Raw genomic sequence first — 21,744 nt, 5'->3', positions numbered from 1 at the left:
TGAAAAACAAAGGGGTAAAAACCAAATTAAATCTGTGTGTTTCAGGTGTTACCCTGGAATCAGATTCCTGCCTTGACCCAGGGATTCCTGTGAATGGCCATCGCCATGGTAACAACTTTAATATCCGCTCCACAGTAACTTTTAGCTGTGATCCAGGATATACACTGAGTGATGAAGAACCACTCATATGTGAAAGAAACCATCAGTGGAATCATGCATTACCCAGCTGTGATGGTAAGTGTCAAGCTTTTCAGATGGTAACTCTAAAGTCCACAAAAGTTGATCTCCTATTTTTCAGAACTAATTAAGCTTGTCATTGCTACCACCTCCCTTAAATTGCACCAAGGTCCACACTTCTAAAAAATTATTTTACTGTTATTTAACAGTAAAATACTTTACATCTCTTTATCAACTTTCAGTCAAACACTGAAAAAACCCAGGCATGTATTAAGAAATAGAAAAACTGAGATTCTTCCAGGGTGCCATTGTTCAGCTGTGAATCGAAATGGAGCCATACAACTAATGATTTCAAAGAAAAGCCAATAAACTTAATTTATATTTTAAATTTGGAATACTGAATACCAAAATGATAGCTCAAAATTTAGGATATTCAATACTAAAAGAGATGATCAACAGCCTATGTAATTAATTTTCTTAACATACTTTTGCTTTGAAATTTTAGTTAGTTTATTAATGGTTTTGGGGGGGTATGCAGTATCAAACTGTCTACAGCTTCCATGAAACATTTTTTAAAATGCTAAACTACTGTGATGGTTTAAGCCCAGCCAGCAACCAAACCCCGCTCAGTCACTCACTCCTCCACCAGCAGAATCAGGGAGAGAATTGCAAGGGTAGAAGTTAGAAAATTTGACTGTTGAGATGAAGACAGTTTAATAGAAAAGGTCAAAGCCATGCAGCCAAGCAAAGCAAAACAAGAAACAAATTCATTACTTCCCATGTGCAGGCAGGTGTTCAGCTATCTCCAGGAGAGCAAGGCCCCATCATGTATAACAGTTACTTGGAAAGACAAACGCCATCACTTCGAACTTCTCCCCCTTCTTCCTTTTTCAGCCCATTTTATATAATAAGCATGATGCCATATGGTGTAGGATACTCCTTGGATCAGTTGGGGTCAGCTATCCCAGCTGCGTCTCCTCCCAACCTCCCATGCAACCTCAACCTCTTCATCAGTGTGGTGGTATGTGAAGCAGAAAAGGCCTTGGCTCTGTGTAAGCCCTGTTCAGCAATAACAAAAGCACCCCTGTATTATAAACTGGCTTCTCAGCACAAATGCAAAACACAGCCCCATACCAGCCACTGTGAAGAAAATTAACCAGCCAAGACCAGCACAACTACCCTAGCAAATATTTCTTTGCCCTTTTTTATAATTGGATTTTTTGCTATATTCTTTTTCTGTGAACCACTGAATCAACTTATTCTTTGTATGGAATGCTTGTACTTTTGCTATAAAATCCCTGTTATAGAAAACACGGAACAACAGCCAACAAAAGCTCTTGCTTTAGTGAATTACTTACATCAATGAATTTCTAACTCCCTTTTCAGGTCCAAGATTTTTTTGGATTACAGTGGAACGTCAGAGGACAAACTTAGAGCTAGATTAACAAAGTATTTTGGTTTCTCGCTCTGTTTTAAACCGTTTTGTTAAATCTGAGCACTAATCTTCTCTGGCTTCTAATTCTCACTACAGGCTTTTGTCCCCATACACAAAACATATAAGCTACCAAAAGATTATTATAATAGTTATCTAATCTAGCATTCAAACTCACTCATCTTGTAATCATTATAATTTATTTCTCCTTTAAAAGTGCAGAAAAAAATCATTTTTTAGAATTTGTTTTTATGGGCTTGTTTACTTTGGTGCGCTGGATTGAAGAACACTATTGTAGGAATCTTAACTTTGACTAATATCTTATTCTTTATCTATTTACTTTGTACTAAAATGTGTGGATGTATTTTTGAGTTAAAACACCAATATTTATCTCTTTTGTTTGCTCATGAATGTTGAACTACAGGAAGCTCTAGTTAATTTTCAGTCATTGAAAAAGAGTCCTTATTTCCCAGGTCCTTCACCCACTTCCTGTGTGAATGTATAAGAGAAATTTTCAAACCTTTCTGGAATATGTCCTCTAGGCAAGCAACATATAAGGATTATACACAGTCTCTTCTTTTTTCCTCACATATTCAACTAGTCTAAATTTGACTAGTCTAAAAAGATAAAATAAAACTTGTCTTCTATTAGGTAATCATCCTATTAGTTTGCTCTTTGAGCCTCAAAAAGTTGTGATCCAAATTTTTGGCATGTGACAGATTTAACTGAGGTTGAATTGAGTATTTTGCAGTTATTTGCAGACTATTGATGTTCTTAAAATTTCAACTTCAGAAACTAAATCAGCAAAGTAGATGCCTTTGGGAAAAACACGTTGCTTTGTTTCATGCCAACAAAGAAGAAATAGAACTGCATGCAGAGACACAGTGGCTAAAGTTCCCTCTAAGTGATGTGTCATTCTCAAAATGTGTTAATGTCAAGTTAGAGCATGAAAATTATTTTTGATGGAGAGCTAAATTAAAATGGATAAATTACATGTTCTTAATTTAATCTTTAAAATATGGAAATTATTTTGAAATATTTAATATCTGCTTTAAGGACTGCACAGTTAAATATTTTTCTTCCTTCTGTGATGTTTGCAGACTAAGATGGATTTTTAATGAATGTACTATTGTTCATTTATGGTACTATGAACCTGATAGCTGTAATTATGTTATTTATTATTAAGTAATATTATCAGCCATATATTTACTGTGGGTTTAGCCAAACATATTCTCATTCATATTTATGTGCAGAAATGCATATATGCAGATAAAACCAGACTAGAAACATTTCCTTTCCTTCTACTTATTTATATATATATATATATATAATGCATAAATTCAAAACATTAAAAACTTTAACAAAAACCTTATAATGCCAGCATGTTATATCTATATGTATCTAATATCCATATCTAATATCTATATCTAATATGTATATCTAATATTTATCTATCTATCTATCTAAAATATACACTACATGCAGGTACTGTAAGTTTATTGAACATTTTGTCATGTATATTTGCCATCTAGTTTATGGCAAAGTGTATCACTCTATGAGGAAGAAGACTAAAAAGCATCTTAATGCTTTGTTGTTTTATTGTTTAAATATTTAGTACATTAAAATTTTAAAAAAACAACAGCATAAAACCAGACAGCAACAGATGAGTGAAAAGCACAGTCATGATGTATTTATAAGATCTGTGCGCATTTCAGCATGCAAATCTTAAACTTTAATTAATTTGCCATGCAAATTTGAGCAGCATAGTTAAAGAAATTCTGGTATGCATAAAATGTTTTCTAGTTCTTGTGTCTTCCAAAATATTCAGTTCCAAATGAATTACTTATAATGGAACAATCTGAATCTTTGAAAGAGAGGAAAATGGACTTTTTTTTCTTGAGCATCTCAGTATATGTCAGAGACAAACTTTTATTAGTTGAAAAACATACACGTTTTTACTTAAGTATTTTCTTTGTTTAAAAATGCAGTTACATTTATACCTTTCCAAACCTTTAGTGCAAGAAAAATAGCAGCAAGATATTTATTTTTGAGTTACTTCACAAAAAAACTAATCTTGCTTCATACATACTACTGCAATAGGAATTCATACTTGCAATATTCTTGAATAAATTTGTACTTATTTTTGTATTTTGCTAACTAACAAGAGAGTCTGTAGATGAAAAATAAACTCACTCTCAAGGACTAATGTAGGAATAAATAAATTGTTGTCAAAAATGAATGATATGGCTTTGGATTAATTAACTTTTTATTTTAATACTTATCCCTATTTCTAATTTTAAGGGTAGCTCAAAAATGAAATATTTATTGAAAAACAGGATTTCTGTATGACTTCTTTTACTTCCTCCCCTTTTTTTCCCCCCTCTTCTTAAGCTCTGTGTGGTGGATATATTCATGGGAAGAGTGGAACTGTTCTTTCCCCAGGTTTTCCTGATTTTTACCCAAACTCTTTAAACTGCACTTGGACTATTGAAGTGTCTCATGGCAAGGGTAAGCATCTAATATGAAACACATATGCATATTAAATGTCTATATATTAAGAAATGCAGACACACATAGACAAAAAAATGTCTGAGTTAAACCAGCACTTTTTGCCATTCCTTTGAGGACGAAATTTAATTTCTCAAAATAAATATCTTCAAATATGGTATTTCCAGATTGTGTTTATTTATCAAAAGCAACATTCTTATAACAGTTACTAGAGGAAATGGGCTTTTGTCTCAGAAAAATGGAAAAGAATAGAAGAAGTAAAATATGTGAAAATAATAGCTATTTGTTAAATAGCACTAAATTTTTTCAGTCAAAGATGTTAGGACCTTGTTCATAGCTCTTCACCATTGCTAAGCATGAAGAAACAGATTTGATCTGTGTATTCAGACTTAAATTATTAGGGCCAAAAATTAGATATCTTTATGTTATATGTACAGTAGAGTAATATTTGAATGCATAGCTAATCTTGTCAGTTTATCCATTAAGGAAATGTGTACAATAACCTAAGGAAAAAAGCCCAGAAACTACTAAAAATGTCTTACATACCATTAAATCAAAACATAATAAAAATTTGCTGAGAAGTGTATTGGAAGTTTCTACTGTTTAAAATCTTCTTACAGACAGGATTTTTTGTTTAGAACTCATATGACATTTTAAATCTGAAATATATATGAGAAGACTTTCCAAGAAGAATGTTGTTCCCCACAATAATTGTATTGTATTTATCATATTTTAAAATTTATTGTATTTGAAATCTATTCTATTTGAAAACCAAACTGTAAGTCAAAATTTAACTAATTGCTGAGCTGGAGGTTGGCAAATGAAAGAACAGTAATGACTTCAGTAAAGGACCAGTCCCAGAAAATATGAAACTGTATATATGTAAGACTGTACATAAAACTTGTATACACTTTGTCCTTGTTTATGGGCACTTCCCTGAAGTTTAGAATCAAAAAAGAGATTCGTGTTGGAGAAAATGCAAAAATAAAACACAAATACAAAATTTTAGCCAAGTATTAAAGTATGTCTCCTAGTTTAATTTTGAGGTCATGGTAGAGATTATTAATAAAAGAGACATACAGGACCTTGAATAAAACCATAGTCTAATAAGAAATGAAAAAAACCTAAACAATACAAATTTGGATTTTCATACTGCTGTATACAATTTACACTGAATGCCATCAATTCTGTTATGGGAACTATTGATTTAAAGTGAGCTAAACAAGCATCCACTCTGCACATATTGATTGGCTGAGCGCAAGTGCTTTCTGCAAGCTTTATTTTCAGAATCTCAAGTTTTGAATCCATGCAAAACTTTTTCTTAAGCAGTTTCCATATAATGTAAGAATTGCTTTCTGTGTCACCTATATATGAATAAAAAACTTCCTACTAAGTACTTTTTTTCCCCCCCTTTCTGATATTTTTAAAGGTGTACAGCTGGTTTTTCATACTTTTCACCTTGAGAGCTCTCATGACTATTTGCTCATCACTGAAGACGGCAGCTTCACAGAACCAGTAGCCAGGTTAACTGGCTCAGTCTTACCCCCTACAATTAAAGCTGGTCTCTTTGGAAATTTTACTGCTCAGCTTCGATTTATATCTGATTTTTCAATTTCTTATGAAGGTTTCAACATAACATTTTCAGGTAATGAATTTCATTCTTCTAAGTATTCTAAAATTTTTCCAGAGAATTGTTTTACGTGTAGATAACAAAAAAACGATGAACCACCAGTAAAAAAAAAAAGTTAATCAAAACTGTATAGTGTCTATCATAGAAAACTGGCTAAGGTTTATGGAAGTGGCCAAGAGATTGAGAAGGATGTCGGTGAAGTGACTGTTTTAAGAAGTCTTTCCTGTTCTTAGAGAACCATCAAATATACAAAAAAGAAGTTTGGAGGAAAATTAAGAGGAAAAAATTACAGAGATAGAAGGTACCGCTTCGCAAGAAAGTAACTAACTGGTACTGTCTTACTAAAGGAAGTATAGAAACTTTAAAAAAAAGCAGTGGTGAGCCAACTCAGATTCACAAAGGAGTCTAAATTGAAGACTGATTTTGGAATAGCAAATGTTTATAAAGATAAAATGAAATAAAATATTTATTATATGTTGATGTATTTTTACAAATTACCTCTTTAAAATACTTGAAACATTTAGTTACTGCTTCTTAATTACAGTCTTCTAAAACTAGATGACATCTAAAATACATTTCTCGATAATTTTCTTTGCCTATCTCTATTACTGGAAAGTAGAATATTTACAGATTTGCATATGAATGAATCAGGTGCTTGTTGAGATGCACACGCACATGAGTATTCTGTGGAAGAAGGAAAAAAGGAACTCATATCCAATTCCTTGAAAACCAATAAGTTTTGTTGAAATCTGGCAATGTTTACAGGTGAACACGCAATGTATGAATAACATATCTTATTTAACTTGCTTATTTAAAAAAAGGAAAAAAACTCTACCTCACTGATTAAAGCAATAATGTTGGATTTACTCCTGTCAAATGCTGAAATACATTCAATCTGGATACATTGGACTTACCAAACCAGAGGTCAGCAGTTTTACAAGTTTGAAATGTAAATATAAGTGCTAAATTTTATCTCTGATAGTTTATCAATAACTGAAAATGGTAGATCACTAGGCAACTTGTAGAAAAACATACAAAATATTGTGGATGCAAGGAGGAAAACTGTACAGTAACAAAAAATGCAGATCGTAGAACTTTTCAAACACAGTCAAAGGTTTATGCCCTACCTACAACTGTTACATGCATAGATAGCCAACATATGCTATCATTTATATTAAAGATATATTTTGATAAATATTATCAGGTACATTAATTTTGTGAAACAAATAAGTGAGTCTTCTTTCTTATTTTCACGCAATCAGAATGTACTTCTTTGTAGTAAGAAGTGTTTAATGAGAAGACTTTAATGTGTTTTGAATGTCATCTAACACAGAAAAATTCTCACGTGCCTAAGGGTGTGCCACAGGATATCTCCATGTCTACCTTAGCCTCTATAGTACTTAACAAAGGTAGTAGATAATGTGTTTCCAAAATTTATAACTTTTGCCAGCAGAAACTGGTGTGGTTTATAGATTCCCTCTAATATTCAGGACTTTTCTGCAAGGCAGCTACTAAAGGGAGGGATTTCTTTATTTAGTTATATTTAGTTATATTTGACTTAATATTCAGTAAGTCAGCTGTTCAAACACTCCCTCAGAGGTTAGTTTTTTCTCCTGGCTAAATGGAGTCTCTTCCTCCAAGTAAGTGGATTTGACCCTACCTTCCACCGAAGTCCAAGGTAAATGTTTTAGAAAATGGCTTTTCCTATGTGTTATCAGAAGTGATCTCTTGACTCTTTTGGATCATATTCTGAAGAATATAAAATCAGACTTATTGGGTTACATGTTAAGTTGATCTCTTTCAGCATCTTGTCTCAAACATTGGTTGGTAGTGGATATCTAGGAAAGAAAAGGAAATTACAAACCAGGAAAACATAGAGTGATACTTCCCCAACATACCCTGTGGGGATGAGGAAATGTGGCTCAGATATTTTCTGAGTTTGATTTGGTCCCTCTGCAATAGCCCTGACTTTTTCCCATTAATTTATTCTGACTACTCCTGAATTATTCCTGATATGCAGTTATAAAAGCACACTTTTTGAAAATATGGTCATATGTCTTTCATTCACCTAACCATGTGTTTGATATTTTATTACATTTTCTTCATTGCATAATGGTGTTGGGCTTTTTTTAATTGTAAGTCTCACTTCTAAAACTGTTTGGTATTTCAGATGAAATGAAACAAGAATTATATTCAAAAAGAGTAATTAAACAAAATTATAGTAAACCGCTCACAGTCCAAGCTGATTACAGCCCTTGAAATTAAGAAAATAGATGTAGTGTGGATGGGATACAATAGATGCATAATTACCGTATATATAGTCAGAATAGACTTATAGAGACAGTACTGGGTTTTAGTAGAGAAAGCAACTCTGAAACATGTTTTCCAAGTGTTCCAGACAAAACCAATGCAACTAATATGGTAAGTTTGGTTTTCTCATATGGACAACTTGTCCAAATTATTTATAAGTTATGTTTTATTGTCTGCAGAATATGATCTGGAGCCATGTGATGATCCTGGTGTTCCTGCCTTCAGTAGGCGAATTGGTTTTCATTTTGGTGTTGGAGATTCCTTGATATTTTCTTGTTTCCCTGGATATCGCCTGGAAGGTGCTAATAAACTGACCTGCCTGGGAGGTGGTCGGCGTGTATGGAGTGCACCTCTGCCAAGGTGTGTGGGTAGGTGGTCACATGCTTTCATTTCATTCATCAAATCGTTAATAGCACATGGCATGTGTCAGAATACCGGGCAGAGAACAAAGAGCTTGGGTTGAAAGAATTGATCCCCGAGCTGTAAAAACTTTAAAGTCAGTGCAAAGTATAAGTAGTGCATGTGTCTTTTACTTAGAAAGCTTAGAGAAAATAAGAAGGAATAATTATAATTGTGCTAGAAAATAAGATCAAAATGTCATGTGACATAAAATATAAAACTAATTATTAAACTGTATGACACAGTTAAGTTATAAATTTCATACTTTTTCTTTTAGGGTAGAGAAACAATGTTTAGAATTTTTAGGTGAAAATACCCTGCCTTAGAGCCCACCAGCTGGTTTTAAAGGTTTTTTTTTTTCATATTGAGTTTTTATTCTTGTAACTCTAAACTTTTAGAATTTTTACAGTTTATAAATTGCATTACAGCATTGTAAACTGTATTTGTTTTTAAATTAATGTGCTGTCCTTAAAAATTGGTAACTATAAGATCAAACTGTTTTGATCTTTTTACTGTTCTTTTTTGGGAAGAGCTCTGGGACTATATTTTATAAAATTTGTACAGTTGCTATATTTGATTTATGAAATGGTTTTATCACTACCATGTCAACTGAAATCTCATCAGCTACTATTGACATAATGTTTCTGAAGTGTCAAATAGTTCCATACACGTCTAAATGGATTTCTTAAGAGGGCTCTTGTTTTAAATAAGATTTTATTTCATGAAGGGAGAAACTCAGCTTCAGCTTTTTTGTTTTGTTTGTTTTAAAGGGACAGATTTTTATATCTGAAAAAGTCATCTACATTGTATATACATGTAAGATACATGAAACAAAGTAAATTATCTCAAATTTTGTTTTTAAAAACTGGGGTTATTCAAGATGTGATGAAAGGAAGTTACAGTTGAGAGAGAAATCAAAATCATATGGAATTTGCCAGTCGTTTGGAAATTCTAGATTTAAGTCTTAGGCTATATTCAGGGCTATATCAGCCCTGGGATATTTGCCTGGTTTGGGTTGTTTGGGCTTTTTTTTTGGTGTTTCTCTCCTGGGGATCTTCTCTAAGTTCCATTCAATCACATTTAGTTTAGTATAAATATCATAAAATTGTATTCTTCTGCAGAAATGCTGTTATCTTGTTCTGAAGAAAAGAGTCATTTTATATGATGGTCATGTATGTTTTATTTTGTAAATATTATTATCTTTTAGAAAGTCTTTCCCACATTATCTACAGTAATAAATGATTCATTCCTGGTGTCTTGAAAATGCTCACTTAGTTATCCTCATTATGTGAATGACACACTGGAAAGTTGCAAGGATTACCAAAGTATCAATAATTATCTTAATGAAGTATCAACCATTGAATTAGCCATGAATTTTTAGGACTAATGTAACCACTTACTGTGCCAGACACAGAAATGCCTATATATTTTCCCATGCATAATTTAGTGATACATACCTAATCATGCATATATGTGATAAGTCTGTAATTCATATAGAAATGGAATTTATTTTGGAATTTACTTTTTCTTATTATGTTCAGTTTTGAATAAATTTATTGACTGGCCCTGAGACTTCTGTCACTAAATCCATGTAAAAGACCCCTCTTTCTAAACGATTAGTAAAACCTTTTATAAAATATGCATAGACGACTGGCACTTCTCTAAAACAAGATAATCTAAACAACTCTTTTAAGTCAACCTATGAAGAAAATTTGGTCTCTGATTGTGTAGCAAACTAAAGATACCCATAATGCAACTACAACAAATACAAGGAAAGAAATTTTGCTAAGCAGCTAAGTGAAACTGAGGGGGAAAGACACACTCAATACCATTCAAGCTGCTTAAATAAGTGATTTTTTTTCTTAACACTAAGAAGGTTTTACAGAGGTCTCTTTTCTTGTTGCCATGGCACCTAAGACATTAAGGGTGAAGATATCCTCTTACCCTGAAAAGGAGTTCACACAAAGACTACTTCTTTCACAGAAGAGTGAAAAGAAACTACTTGTCCTGAAATCTGCTGGCTTTGGAGTGTACATTCAAAAGTTAAATCTAGTCCCAACTCAGTGTCACAAATACATAAGCACATTACTGGGTTCAATAGCCTCTTGATTATTTCTTCCTCATTATCATTTCTACACTGACCAAATTCATATACATAATGTATACACGCCAACCTTTATATATCAACAAGGATTTTTCAATCCTTCTATGACACATGGTAAAATATTCTTTCATGATTCTTTTAATCAGATTCAGGATGAAAGCCCTTTAAATTTAATTGCATTTAATTTGTAAACTACACAAACACATGCTGATTTGTATCAGAGAAGTTGTATTCAGTTTCATCTGCTGATGAAAACACAACAAATCAACAGGGTTTCCAAAGGTATTGCCCTTCTCTATCCAAGTAAATAATTTCAAGTCCTTCCTCTAGTGTTATCTCCAACATGCTTTGCAGTTTTCCTGGTCAGAGAACTATTTATGCCTTTTCACCATTTCTTCTTCTTTGAAGAGCTATTTTGCAGGCACAGGAAAAGCAGAGCTTGGGACATCTGGTTATCCTAATATCGTGATGCTGGCATTGTTGTTTTAAGACTTTGAGTCCCATATGAACAACATTATCATAACTTTCAGTGACCTATCTCCATGCTGTGAAGGTAGATGGTCTTTCCCTGGAGTTCAAAGATCTTTATTCAGGCCCTTAAGACTGACTCCCTTTGCACTGTTTAAAGAATAGATATGATCATTACTCAGTGGTGTCAAATTTCCCCCATCTCAGAAGATTAAACTGTTTCTTTCTTTTCCTCCTTAAACCTTTGCTTCTCCTATGGGAGTAAATCCCTTTACCTGTCTGGTAAATTCTCATTTTGCATTGACATGATGTGGCTTCTGAGGAAGATCCCTTCCCTCTACCACTTTATATGAACTGTAGAAACACTGGGACTGCCAATCTCCTCACAGAGAATTTCTTGTTCTTGAATTGTTTAAAAGAATGGTAGCAGGGTCATCCATAAAGAAATTTCATTTCCTGTAGGACCTTCCTCAAAGCACTCAAGTAACAATGATTTCTCTGACAAATGTGTCAGTAGTTGGTAACTGCAGATTACATTGAAGAGACACTTCAATCTCTTTTCACACAAGAGTACTGTTTCCCAGCTTTATAGACAGAGTAGTTGCATTTGGGAGAACTATCCCATGGTTTTTACTGAGCTAGTGACTCGATCAGCACATATGCTACATTAAGGCTTTTCTGCAGTTACCCACTGTATAAGCACATAGACAATCTACTGTGAAAAAAAACCCCTGTATGTCTACCTCTATGCAGCTATTCTTTGAGCTATGTTGTCTAAATGTACATTCACACTGTTCCCTTTCACCCCTCCACTCAAAATTTACTGCAACTGAGAGGAATGTGACATTAAGGGGAACTCCACTACTTAGCTATTTTGTGTGATGCAGAGAATTAATTGAGGTATGAACTCATGTCTACAGATAGTGTTAAGGGAAAAATATCTTCCTAGCAATCCTGACACAGGGCTACCTGGAATATAAATATGCATATTGTCTTGGAAATGTCAATAACCCATGTCTTTAGATTTGAGGCTACTGATTTAAGCATCTGGCTTTTTACTGTTCTGAAACAGCTTGTCACCTATAAGGTTGCTTTATAGCAATATTATCATCTGGTATGTTACTGTAATTGGCATGTGTGTAGGTTTAATTTTCCAGATATACTTCTGAATAATTTAATTATTATTTAAAATCACTAGTTTTTTGTTGGGGGGGGTTAAAAGCCAAGCTACTAGAGTACAGAAAAGCTTCTCCTCTTTATCTTTTGTCTAGTTGAGATTTGTAAACAGAAAACAGATTCTGTGCCCTTCATTTGTTTACATCTTATCCATTGTTATTATTCATTGTTCTGTTATTATTGCTGCAATTATTATTCCAGTATTTTCCAGAAGAAATAAAATCAAACCCATGATTCACAGTTGTGATGGGTTACTGACACTAATTCCACATGTATGATTTATTCCCATTATGTAGCTTGCTTTTACATAGTTACAATATACATATATGTATATATGCATGCATATATGTATATATACATGTATATATATATATACACATAGTGTGTATATAACTTTATATTTATTTCACCACTGTGAAGACGAGTGTGGATGCACATTCTTCTCACTTTTTTCTTCCAGCAATGTATTTTTTTCTCTACCTATAATTAAAGAGTTCTATTACAGTTTCATTTACATTTCACAGTTGACTACATTTTCCTGAGGACAAAACCCAGCTTTTAGTGAGTTGGTTCCCCTAGAGTACAGATCCAAGTGTAAAGCTGCTAGGCAGTCACGCACTTCTGCGTATCCACAAAGTTGTGTGAATCTCAGAAGCTTGGTGAATGCTGGAGTTCAGAAATTAGGTGGAACAACTTAGTTTGTTGAAGTATCTGATTCTGAGGCTACTGTCCTCCTAAAGGAGAACATAACAATCATGTTTCTGCTGCTTATTGTCATCACTAACCTTTTAAATAGGATCCACACACCATTTCTGGGAAATCTGTTACTGAGGCAGATTTCCCAAAACTTATCTAGCAAACTATGCTTTCCATCATACTTTTCTTACTTTCCAGTTTTCTGTAAGTCAAACTAGTCAGGAGCTTTCTAACATTCTGTATTGGAGTTATGTTACTGTTAGAAAAAGAATTGAAGAACTCACAGGTTAAGAGAAGCATTCCTAAATTTAAAAAAAATTAAAAAAAAAACCAGTGAACCAGAAGACCATGAAAGCAAAAGGAAAAAAATTGATAGTTCATTAGAGGTCATAAGAAATTACAAAAAGCTTCCATTTGCAAGGGTAGGAGAGACTTCTCTTTCCTTCAGAAAGAATATAAGGGCATTGTTTCAACTTGCACGAAATTGTTTCAAGTCTGAGGGAGAGAGAAAGAGAAAAAGAATGGAAGAGACAAAGAGAGAAAGAAAGAAAGAGAGAAAAGGAAAGAAAGAAAGAAAGAAAGAAAGAAAAAGAAAGAAAGAACATTCTTGCGCCTATTGTGTTCTGACAAGATCTATAAAATTACGAGGTTGTTGTCATACTAAAACACATCTAAATTCCTTGTTACATAGCTTAAAATAGCATGTAATAAGCAAAATTTGTTCTATAAATATCCACTGCTTACATGGTTCCAACTTAGATTCTTCACTTCCTAATCTACCAAGCTATGGAAGTCTGCCAAACTACACCATCCAAAAGACAAGATCCTTAAACTCTTCTTTTTAAAGAAAAAAATCTATATGGTTTTCTGTGTCTTCTCAGACTTGGTGCAGAGTAGGATATAGGCAAAAGAAGAAATAGGACACAAAACAGGATACCCGGTAAGTATGCACATGTCCAGAGACAGGTGACCAACAAGTAGGGGCTGAGGGAGTGGAGGGAGTTTAGATTGCAGTGATAAATGCATGCATCTGATATATGCTTAAATAATCTCCTAAGCACTTTTTGAAATGTAACTTTATAATTTACAGTGATCATCTAAAAAGGTAAGGAATGACTCTTCTAATTTTGATATTCCTTTATGGTGCACTGTGAAATACTGATGAAATTCTGGAGAGAGTAGAAATTTCAGCTTTTGCTTCCTATTTGTCAAAGATGTTCTGTTCACTGATTGTTGAACGCAGTGGGTAAAAACCTGAGTGGAGACCCCTTTATAGTGAATTGCAAAGTACAGGGCCCAGATGTAGGTACCTTCTCTTTACAAAAGACTAATTTCACGAGGAGGAAACAATCCCCATTGGACTCACCCTGGGTGCTCATTCTTTTTGAACCAGTCATTAACCCAGAGAGGGTTAATATCTTGCTCCTATTAAACTTCTCTGAGGGTCAGCTTGACTTTCTCCAGGAGAAAACCTTCCAACAGGTCCAGTTTACACCAGAAAAACTTTCAACAGATCTGATGTTCCCAAGAGGGGAAAAATTATCATGATGATTTCATAATGAGAGGACAGTCCCATTTGACTCCCTCTTGCTAGTAATACCCTTCAGTAACCCACTGAGGGTCAATGTCCTTCTTCCCACTACCTTCTCTGAGGATCGGCTTGATTTTCTCCCAGGGAAAACCTTTTAACAGGTCCAAGTCACACCAGAAAACCATACAACAGCTTTGGACTACAATGATCACTTCACCACATCCAAGGGATCCAGTCCAATGTTACAATTATGTAATGCTCTGGCCTGCCCGGAGGTTTAGGGGAAGGTAGTTTGATTTTCGCTGGGCAGTGCGTGGGAGAAACAGGAATTCTGGGGAGATTCAATAACGTACTGGTCATTAACCCAAAGAGGGTTAATGTCTTTCTTCCCATTAACCCTCTCTGAGGGTCAGCTTCACTTTCTCACAGAGAAAATCTTACACAGCAGGTCAAGTCTGGCTTACACCAGAAAACCTTTCAACAAATCTGATGTGCCCAGGTCCTACCGAGAGGAGAAAAATTATCATTAACTTTTAGCAGTGGGGAACAGTCGAGATCAGGCATATATCCCAGGTTGCCATGATCTCCTGCTGGAGATTTTGGCATAGACCAAAAATCAGTTCTCCTTTGTTCAATACTCTGGCTGTTATGCCTGTAGAAAAACCTCCTCACTGCTTCTCACATGGTAATCTTGTCCCTGACACCAATTTTATGTTATTACCCGCCCCTGAAAGTAGGGTAGCTGAGGTTCTTGTTAATAGATCTGTTGGGGCAGATCAGAGTGAAATGACACTGAATGACATGTTTATAAATATGCATGCATGGCAGGTTTATTTTAAAACAATTTGGCTGCAATGGAAAGGAGATATATGGCCATTTTGGTTATCATCTATGGAAATATAAAAACATCATTTAAGAAAATATATAAGGAAAAGAAAGAGAAAGAAAGAATAAGAGTGGATAGTGAAGAGAAAAGTTATCACTACTTGTGGATCCAGTGACGATACTTGATTGTTGCAATTTAGACGTCTGTTGGTTGAAGTGATGGTTGCAGACTTAATCTATCAGGGCCAGGGGAAGCCTCCACAACATAAGTTCAATGGGTTAATATATGTTCAGGTTCAGGTGGGAATGTCCAGATACCTCTCCTGAGCAGGGGAATTCTACACTTTCTTATGCAACACTGTGGACCATGCGTGGTGGAAGTTCCTAGAAATGGAAGTCTGGGGTCACTTCAGGGGTCTTTGATGGTTTCTGATATTTATGACACCTTCTAAGACATGACTGCTGTTTCTCACTTCAGCATAAGCATAGTTGAGCCAGTTCAACCTTAACAGAAGGGATGAATACCCCAGGTGAATGTCCCAATACCTCCACCTTGGGTGAAGTTTTACACCCTTACAGTTGTGTAAGGGGGGACATCATCATGGTTTCCTTTGGGAAGGACTCTACCCACATTTGCTACAAGCGCGTTGGTGGCTAAAAAGGCCAATGTGAGATAGACAAGTCTGGTTGCAAAAGGCACAGCAGAAAGACTCCTTAGGTGATATCGACAAGACACGGTTCTTTCTATGTTGTCTTTTCTCCTCGAGAGTGATCCTGCATGCGCAGCAGTATTATAGCTAATATGTTTCCAGACCTCCCGATTGGAGGCCAGAGTAGACCAATGATGAGGATCAATATGGCCAAGGCCAAGATATTGTTTCAGGGAGTCCTTGTATCTCCTCTTCGGGGCTCTTCTCTTGCGGCAGCAAGTTCACCATAGAGCACAATCTTAGGGAGGCGGTGGTCCTTCATCCTGTGTCCTGCCCAGAGCAGCTGTGTTCTCAGCAGCATGGCCTCAATACTCATAAGTGCTGCCTGTTCTAGAAGAGGCATATTAGTCACATAATCTGACCAGTACAATTCTAAACCAGATGTTTAGGATTGTACGGAGGCAGCATTGATGGAAGTGTTCTAAGAGTCGCAGGTGGTGGTGGTGGTAAATGACCCATGATTGGACCCATATAAAAGAGTAGACAGTACAACAGCTCTGTAAACACTGATCTTTGTACTTTTCTTCAGGTGTTTATTTTGTCAAACTCTTTTATGGAGTTTTCCAAAAGGTCTATATGCCACTGCTAACCTGTTGTCAATCTCTTCATGAGTCTTACTATCCGAGGAGATGATGCTTCCCAGGTAATTAAACTGGACTGATTGGAGCTCTGATTGGCCAACGGTGATATGGGGATGATGGAAGACTTCCTGAGGTGCAGGTTGATAGTAAACTTCTGTCTTCTTCAAACTGACTTCCAGCCCAAAAATCTCAGCAGCCTCAGCAAAGCAGGATGTTAAACGCTGCAGAGCTACTTCTGTGTGGGTGACGAGGGCGGTGGTGTCAGCATAAAGCAGTTCACGGACAAGATGGTTTAAGGTCTTGGTGTGGGCCTTCAGTCGCCTTAGGTTGAAGAGGCTTCCATCAGTACGATATCAAATGTAGATACCATCTTCTTCATCGAGGTCTGCCATGGCCCTTTGGAGCATCATGCTGAAAAAGATTATGAATAGAGTTGGTGCAAGAACGCAGCCTTGTTTCACACCATTGGATATTAGAAAGGGCTCAGAAAGTGCATTGCCATATCTGACTTGGCCGTGCTGATCCTCATGGAGTGAGATGATCATTTTAAGGAATTTGGGGGGACAACATAAACGTTCCAAAATCTGCCATAGACCTTTTCTGCTCACAGTATTGAAAGCTTTGGTGAAATCAACAAAGGTTACATATAGTGCTCTGTTCTGTTCCCTACACTTCTCTTGCAGTTGTCTGAGAACAAATACCATGTCTGTGGTACTTCTGTTGGCTCTGAAACCACATTGGCTTTCAGGTAGAAGTTCTTCTGCAATAGCGGGTACTAGTCTGTTCAAAAGTATTCTTGCCAGGATTTTACCAGCAATGGAGAGCAGAGTAATACCTCGGTAATTTGAGCAGTCTGATTTATCTCCTTTCTTCTTATACAAGGTGATGATGACTGCGTCACAAAGGTCTGAAGGTCTGATGGTAGTTTGCCTAGTTCCCAACAGTGCACCACCAATTTGTGAAATTTATCATGGAGTGCTTGGCCTCCCTGCTTCCAGACTTCAGATGGAATTCCATCAACTCCAGCTGTCTTGCCAGTTTGCACCTACTCTATGGCCTTAAGAGTTTCTCCCATAGTAGGGGCAATATCCAATTCATTTTTCACCAGTTGTTGTGTAATGTACTGAATTACTGAGTCTTGAACTACATGGCTAGTACTGAAAAGAATCTGAAAGTGTTCAGACCATTGATTCACAATGGAGATTTTATCTGTTAGAAGCATTTGACCATCTGAACTGAGTAGAGGACTTTGGACCTGGTGTGTAGGTCCATACGCTGTTTTCAAAGCCTCATAGAATCCTCTGTAATCACTCTGTAATCATCTGTGGGAACCTTTTGGGTAAGGCGGCACAGGTCGGTGTAAAATTTATCTTTTTTGCCAGGATCAGCTTGGAGAGTTGGGGCACATATACTAAAGAGGACAATATGTTGTTTGTTGTGTAGTGGAAGGCATAAGGAGATAATGCGGTCAGAGTGACCTGTCGGCAAATTTTCAAGTTTGGAGACAATAGAGTTTTTAATCATGAAGCCAACTCCTGAAAGATGCCTTTCAGTTCTGGGTTTATATGACCAAAAGAGCGTATAACCAGCACCATGTTCTCTAAGGCTGCCTTCCTCATGGAGATGAAATTCACTGAGAGCAGCTATGTCGATGTTGAGTCATGACAGTTCGTGGGCAATTAGAGCAGAATGGCACTCAGGACATCTACTGTCCTCAGTATCAAGCATGGTTCTGATGTTCCAGCATGCGAGTATCAATTTGGATACACCTTTGGAGGCAGGTGTATGCCTTTGTCTCTTAATCTTTGTTTGACCACATCAGAAGATGCCTGTTGGCCGCGGTTAACCAACCGGGTGAAGGGTGGAGATGAGCTTTGGTTAAACCACCTTTTCTAGGTCCCTCTTCGTGTGGAGCAAGCAGTGCTCTCCTTGAAAAAGGTTGCTTGGTCATTCAGGATGCTGCCGAACAAGACTGTCATCTCCAGGGTCAGTCTTAGGCAATCAATGTCCTGAACTGCCTGCATGCAGGGTTGGGTCTGTGGCTTCCAATGCACCTTATCACCTGCCATTTCGACCCTTGCCTGTTGCTACAGGGCTTTACAAATGTGGATATATCCTTCAAGCTTCCTCAATGGATTTTTTTAGGTGAGATGCAGCATGTGCAGAACTGGACCCATCCTTTAATCCTAAGGTTCATCTGTCAGGGCCGAGCAAGCTTGGACGGTGGCAGTGAGGTCCTCAGGACGTAGGTTTGATTAGAGTGACCTTCTCTTAGATGGATGGCTTTACAGGGCTAAGCGAGCTCCATCTAGCAGGGTTTGGAATTAGAGTTTTCCTTCTCCTAGGATAACTGCCAGAAGATTAGTGAGCCCATCCTGCCCATGGACACATATTATCTGACCCTTCAGTTTTGATCTGTCTGGCATGAGAGACCCTGCCAGAGGCATACACCACTGCCAGCATAGCTTGCAACTTCATAAGGGCAATATTTTAATGTAAACTTCCATCAAATCCCATCAGGCCAAGGGAGGACACTGGCATGATAAAAAGCATTATCCCACTTAGGAGGATCTGCTTCTTACTGGCCTTTTCCCTTATCTGTCTCAAACCCCAGCTTGTTGCTAAACAAAGGTTGATTTGTCATGGTCATTCTCAGGTGGTGGTGGGTGTGCACCCCCTCTGCACCTGGGCTGTTGTTATGCAGATCAGAAGTTTCACCACCACAGCCCAAAAACTGTCCTTCTCCTCATTGCTTCGGGAGTGCAAACCTGGCCTCAGCAAAGCACCCTGCTGCTTTTGCAAATGGCTGATTGTTTGAGTCATTAACCCTTAACATTTCAGTCTCTCACAAAAGAGAAGAAAGGTCTGAAGTAGTTCTTCAACTCTCTCATGTGATTGTCTTGACAATTATGTTATTGGCTTCTGTCTGCTTATCTGGATTTTCCCTGCTGACTCTCTCTTTAAGAAACTGTGTATAATTTTATTTATGATGCATAAAGAAAATATTATTTGTGCACTATACAGTTTACAGTGTATATTCAGTTCAAACTAGCCTTTCATGTTAAGCATTGCACTGAGTTTGAGCAGAACACATCAATAAAATAAACTTAATTTTGAGTGCTGGAGCTTTTTTGTTTGGTTTGGTTTTTAATCTGTATTATTTCCTGTCCCCTATAAGTAATTTCATCCTGATGGAGTGTTCCTAAGCAAGCTGTGGAAAAATTAAATGGTAAAGCAGAAAAGAAAGAGCTACTTAATATTTTCATTTCATATTTAAATGGTGTTGCTCCTTTATTAAATTTTACATGGCACTTGATTTTTAATGGTGCATTAATACAGTATTGGAGTAAAATCTTCACCAAGATATTGTTCGCTGTTATTCGCATTAATATCACATTAATTTGTCATATTCAGTTGTTATATTAAATACTATTTGAATAGTTGATAGGGTGCTACAATAAAATGCCGACACTATTTAATAAGCTGTTTCTTTTTAATAGTTTAGTTAGTATTTATTGTAAAGTCATCAATTATAATTAATATACTCTGTCATGTTGTAGCACTGAGTTAATTTTCATTGAGATTGAATCATAAATGGGAATATAATTATATTGTTAGCCTGAATAGCACCAGAGTTTTCTATGAGGCTCTTGAGATTTGGAATTCATTGTTTTCTTTAAATTCTCTGTAGCAGAAAATTTGAATCTGAGTTCACCTTTGAGAAGTCAAACTAGGTCCGAAAACTGCTATTAATTTTTATCTAGTGTTTAGGCAGAGAGAGAGCTGCTCATGAGCAAGAAATCTTATCAGTAGCTGAGTCTCTGAATCTTCCAATGGTAATGAGGATGAATTCAGGATCCACTATATTTCAGAATGCTTTATTTAAATGTTGTCACATTTAAATTGTTAAATCTTTAGGTTATTTTCTATTTTGCACAATGTATTTAATAAAGTTATTTGATAAGTTTTTTATACTTTCTATTTCTTTATCTTATAACAATGCATTTTTATAAATACAATCAAAAGGTGGTGTTTTTTAACTCCTCCTTTCACTTTCAATGTTTGATTGAAAATTGAAGAATTGTCTGAGTGTTTGAGTCTTACTGTACCTGAATCTTTAAAATATGGTGCCATATAGTAATTACAGGTTTGAATTGTCTCTATCTGATAACTGAAACTTCAATAGTCAGGAAACACTAAAAGATTTCAGTTGGTGCATACTGGGCACTCTGATTCTATTTTCAAAATGAAAAGGAGTGATTTGTATGAGACTTCAATCACCTTTATCTAAGACCTGGTATGAAATATTAGTCACCTATAGTTAGAAAGAATAACAATTACCTCAAGTCACCCTTTTGCCTTCTTTCTACATGTTAAGGTTATGTATACTTAATGTTGTTTCTTGCTAAGACAAATAATGTCAACATGTTATGTCCATAGCTTATTATCAGATGATACTAGAAAGAGTAGTCAAAAATCTCAAAACAATTTAAATCCAAACAATGCTTTCACCTTAGTTTCTGCCAATAATCCCCTGAGGCTAATTAACATCATAGGATTTGTTTTGAGAACCTGAACAGTGCCTTATGTTTGTGGCATGTGGATTGAGAACAAATTAAGCAAATCACGGAAAAGACTTTCCCTGCTGCTTAGTCCTTCCTTTCCTATTCCATTATTCTTTGTATGTAAATGGTGCAAAAAATACAGAATAAGTTGTTTTCAGCAAGGCACTTCAGTGTGGTTTTCAGTGAGATGTTCTAACCTCACCACCATCATATGGATGTTGCTTAAAGAGTATTGTGGGAGGCTGATATAAACATACTTTAGTAGTGCGGTCGTGCACTACAATTGAAAATCTATCTTAGAGAAGCAAACAATGAGAGAAAAAAAAGAAAGAGAAAAAAAAAAGGAAAAAAGGGAAAGCCACTCCTTAGGCACCAGCTGGTAAGAGGATGGAAAGAATCCTTAGGCAAATAATTCTTGCCAGTAAATGTAGTGGTGATGATGATGATAATAGTAATGACAAAAAAGCCAACATCTTCCTGTTTTCTCCCTGCTACAGTTACGTTTTCATGCGGACCTTCTCAAGCTCCTCAGTGATAGTTTATTACACTGTTAACATTGAATGGAGCATGTGTGGGTGCTGCAGACTAAATAGTAATTAACGTTTGTGCATATATTTTATCGTGTAATATTT

General features: G+C 35.9%; 1 protein-coding gene across 7 annotated transcripts in view; it reads left to right on the top strand.

Annotated features, from left to right (window-relative positions):
• CSMD1 (CUB and Sushi multiple domains 1) overlaps positions 1 to 21,744 on the top strand; it is a 1,090,193-nt gene that overhangs the window by 850,491 nt on the left and 217,958 nt on the right. For 6 of the 7 annotated variants that reach the window (XM_017814556.1, XM_017814554.1, XM_017814552.1 and 3 more), the window contains 4 exons: positions 46 to 234; positions 4,001 to 4,117; positions 5,547 to 5,762; positions 8,237 to 8,425. In XM_017814556.1, the coding sequence (XP_017670045.1) occupies positions 46 to 234; positions 4,001 to 4,117; positions 5,547 to 5,762; positions 8,237 to 8,425 (711 nt within the window). The remainder of the gene's footprint in view (positions 1 to 45; positions 235 to 4,000; positions 4,118 to 5,546; positions 5,763 to 8,236; positions 8,426 to 21,744) is intronic. The other variant, XM_017814555.1, reaches the window with a different exon arrangement.

This window comes from Lepidothrix coronata, unplaced genomic scaffold, assembly GCF_001604755.1.
Source record: "Lepidothrix coronata isolate B3197 unplaced genomic scaffold, Lepidothrix_coronata-1.0 Scaffold45, whole genome shotgun sequence".
In the NCBI taxonomy this organism is placed as follows: domain Eukaryota; kingdom Metazoa; phylum Chordata; class Aves; order Passeriformes; family Pipridae; genus Lepidothrix; species Lepidothrix coronata.
The sequence above is the reverse complement of the archived record's forward strand: the minus strand, read 5'-3'. Positions and strand labels throughout refer to the sequence as shown.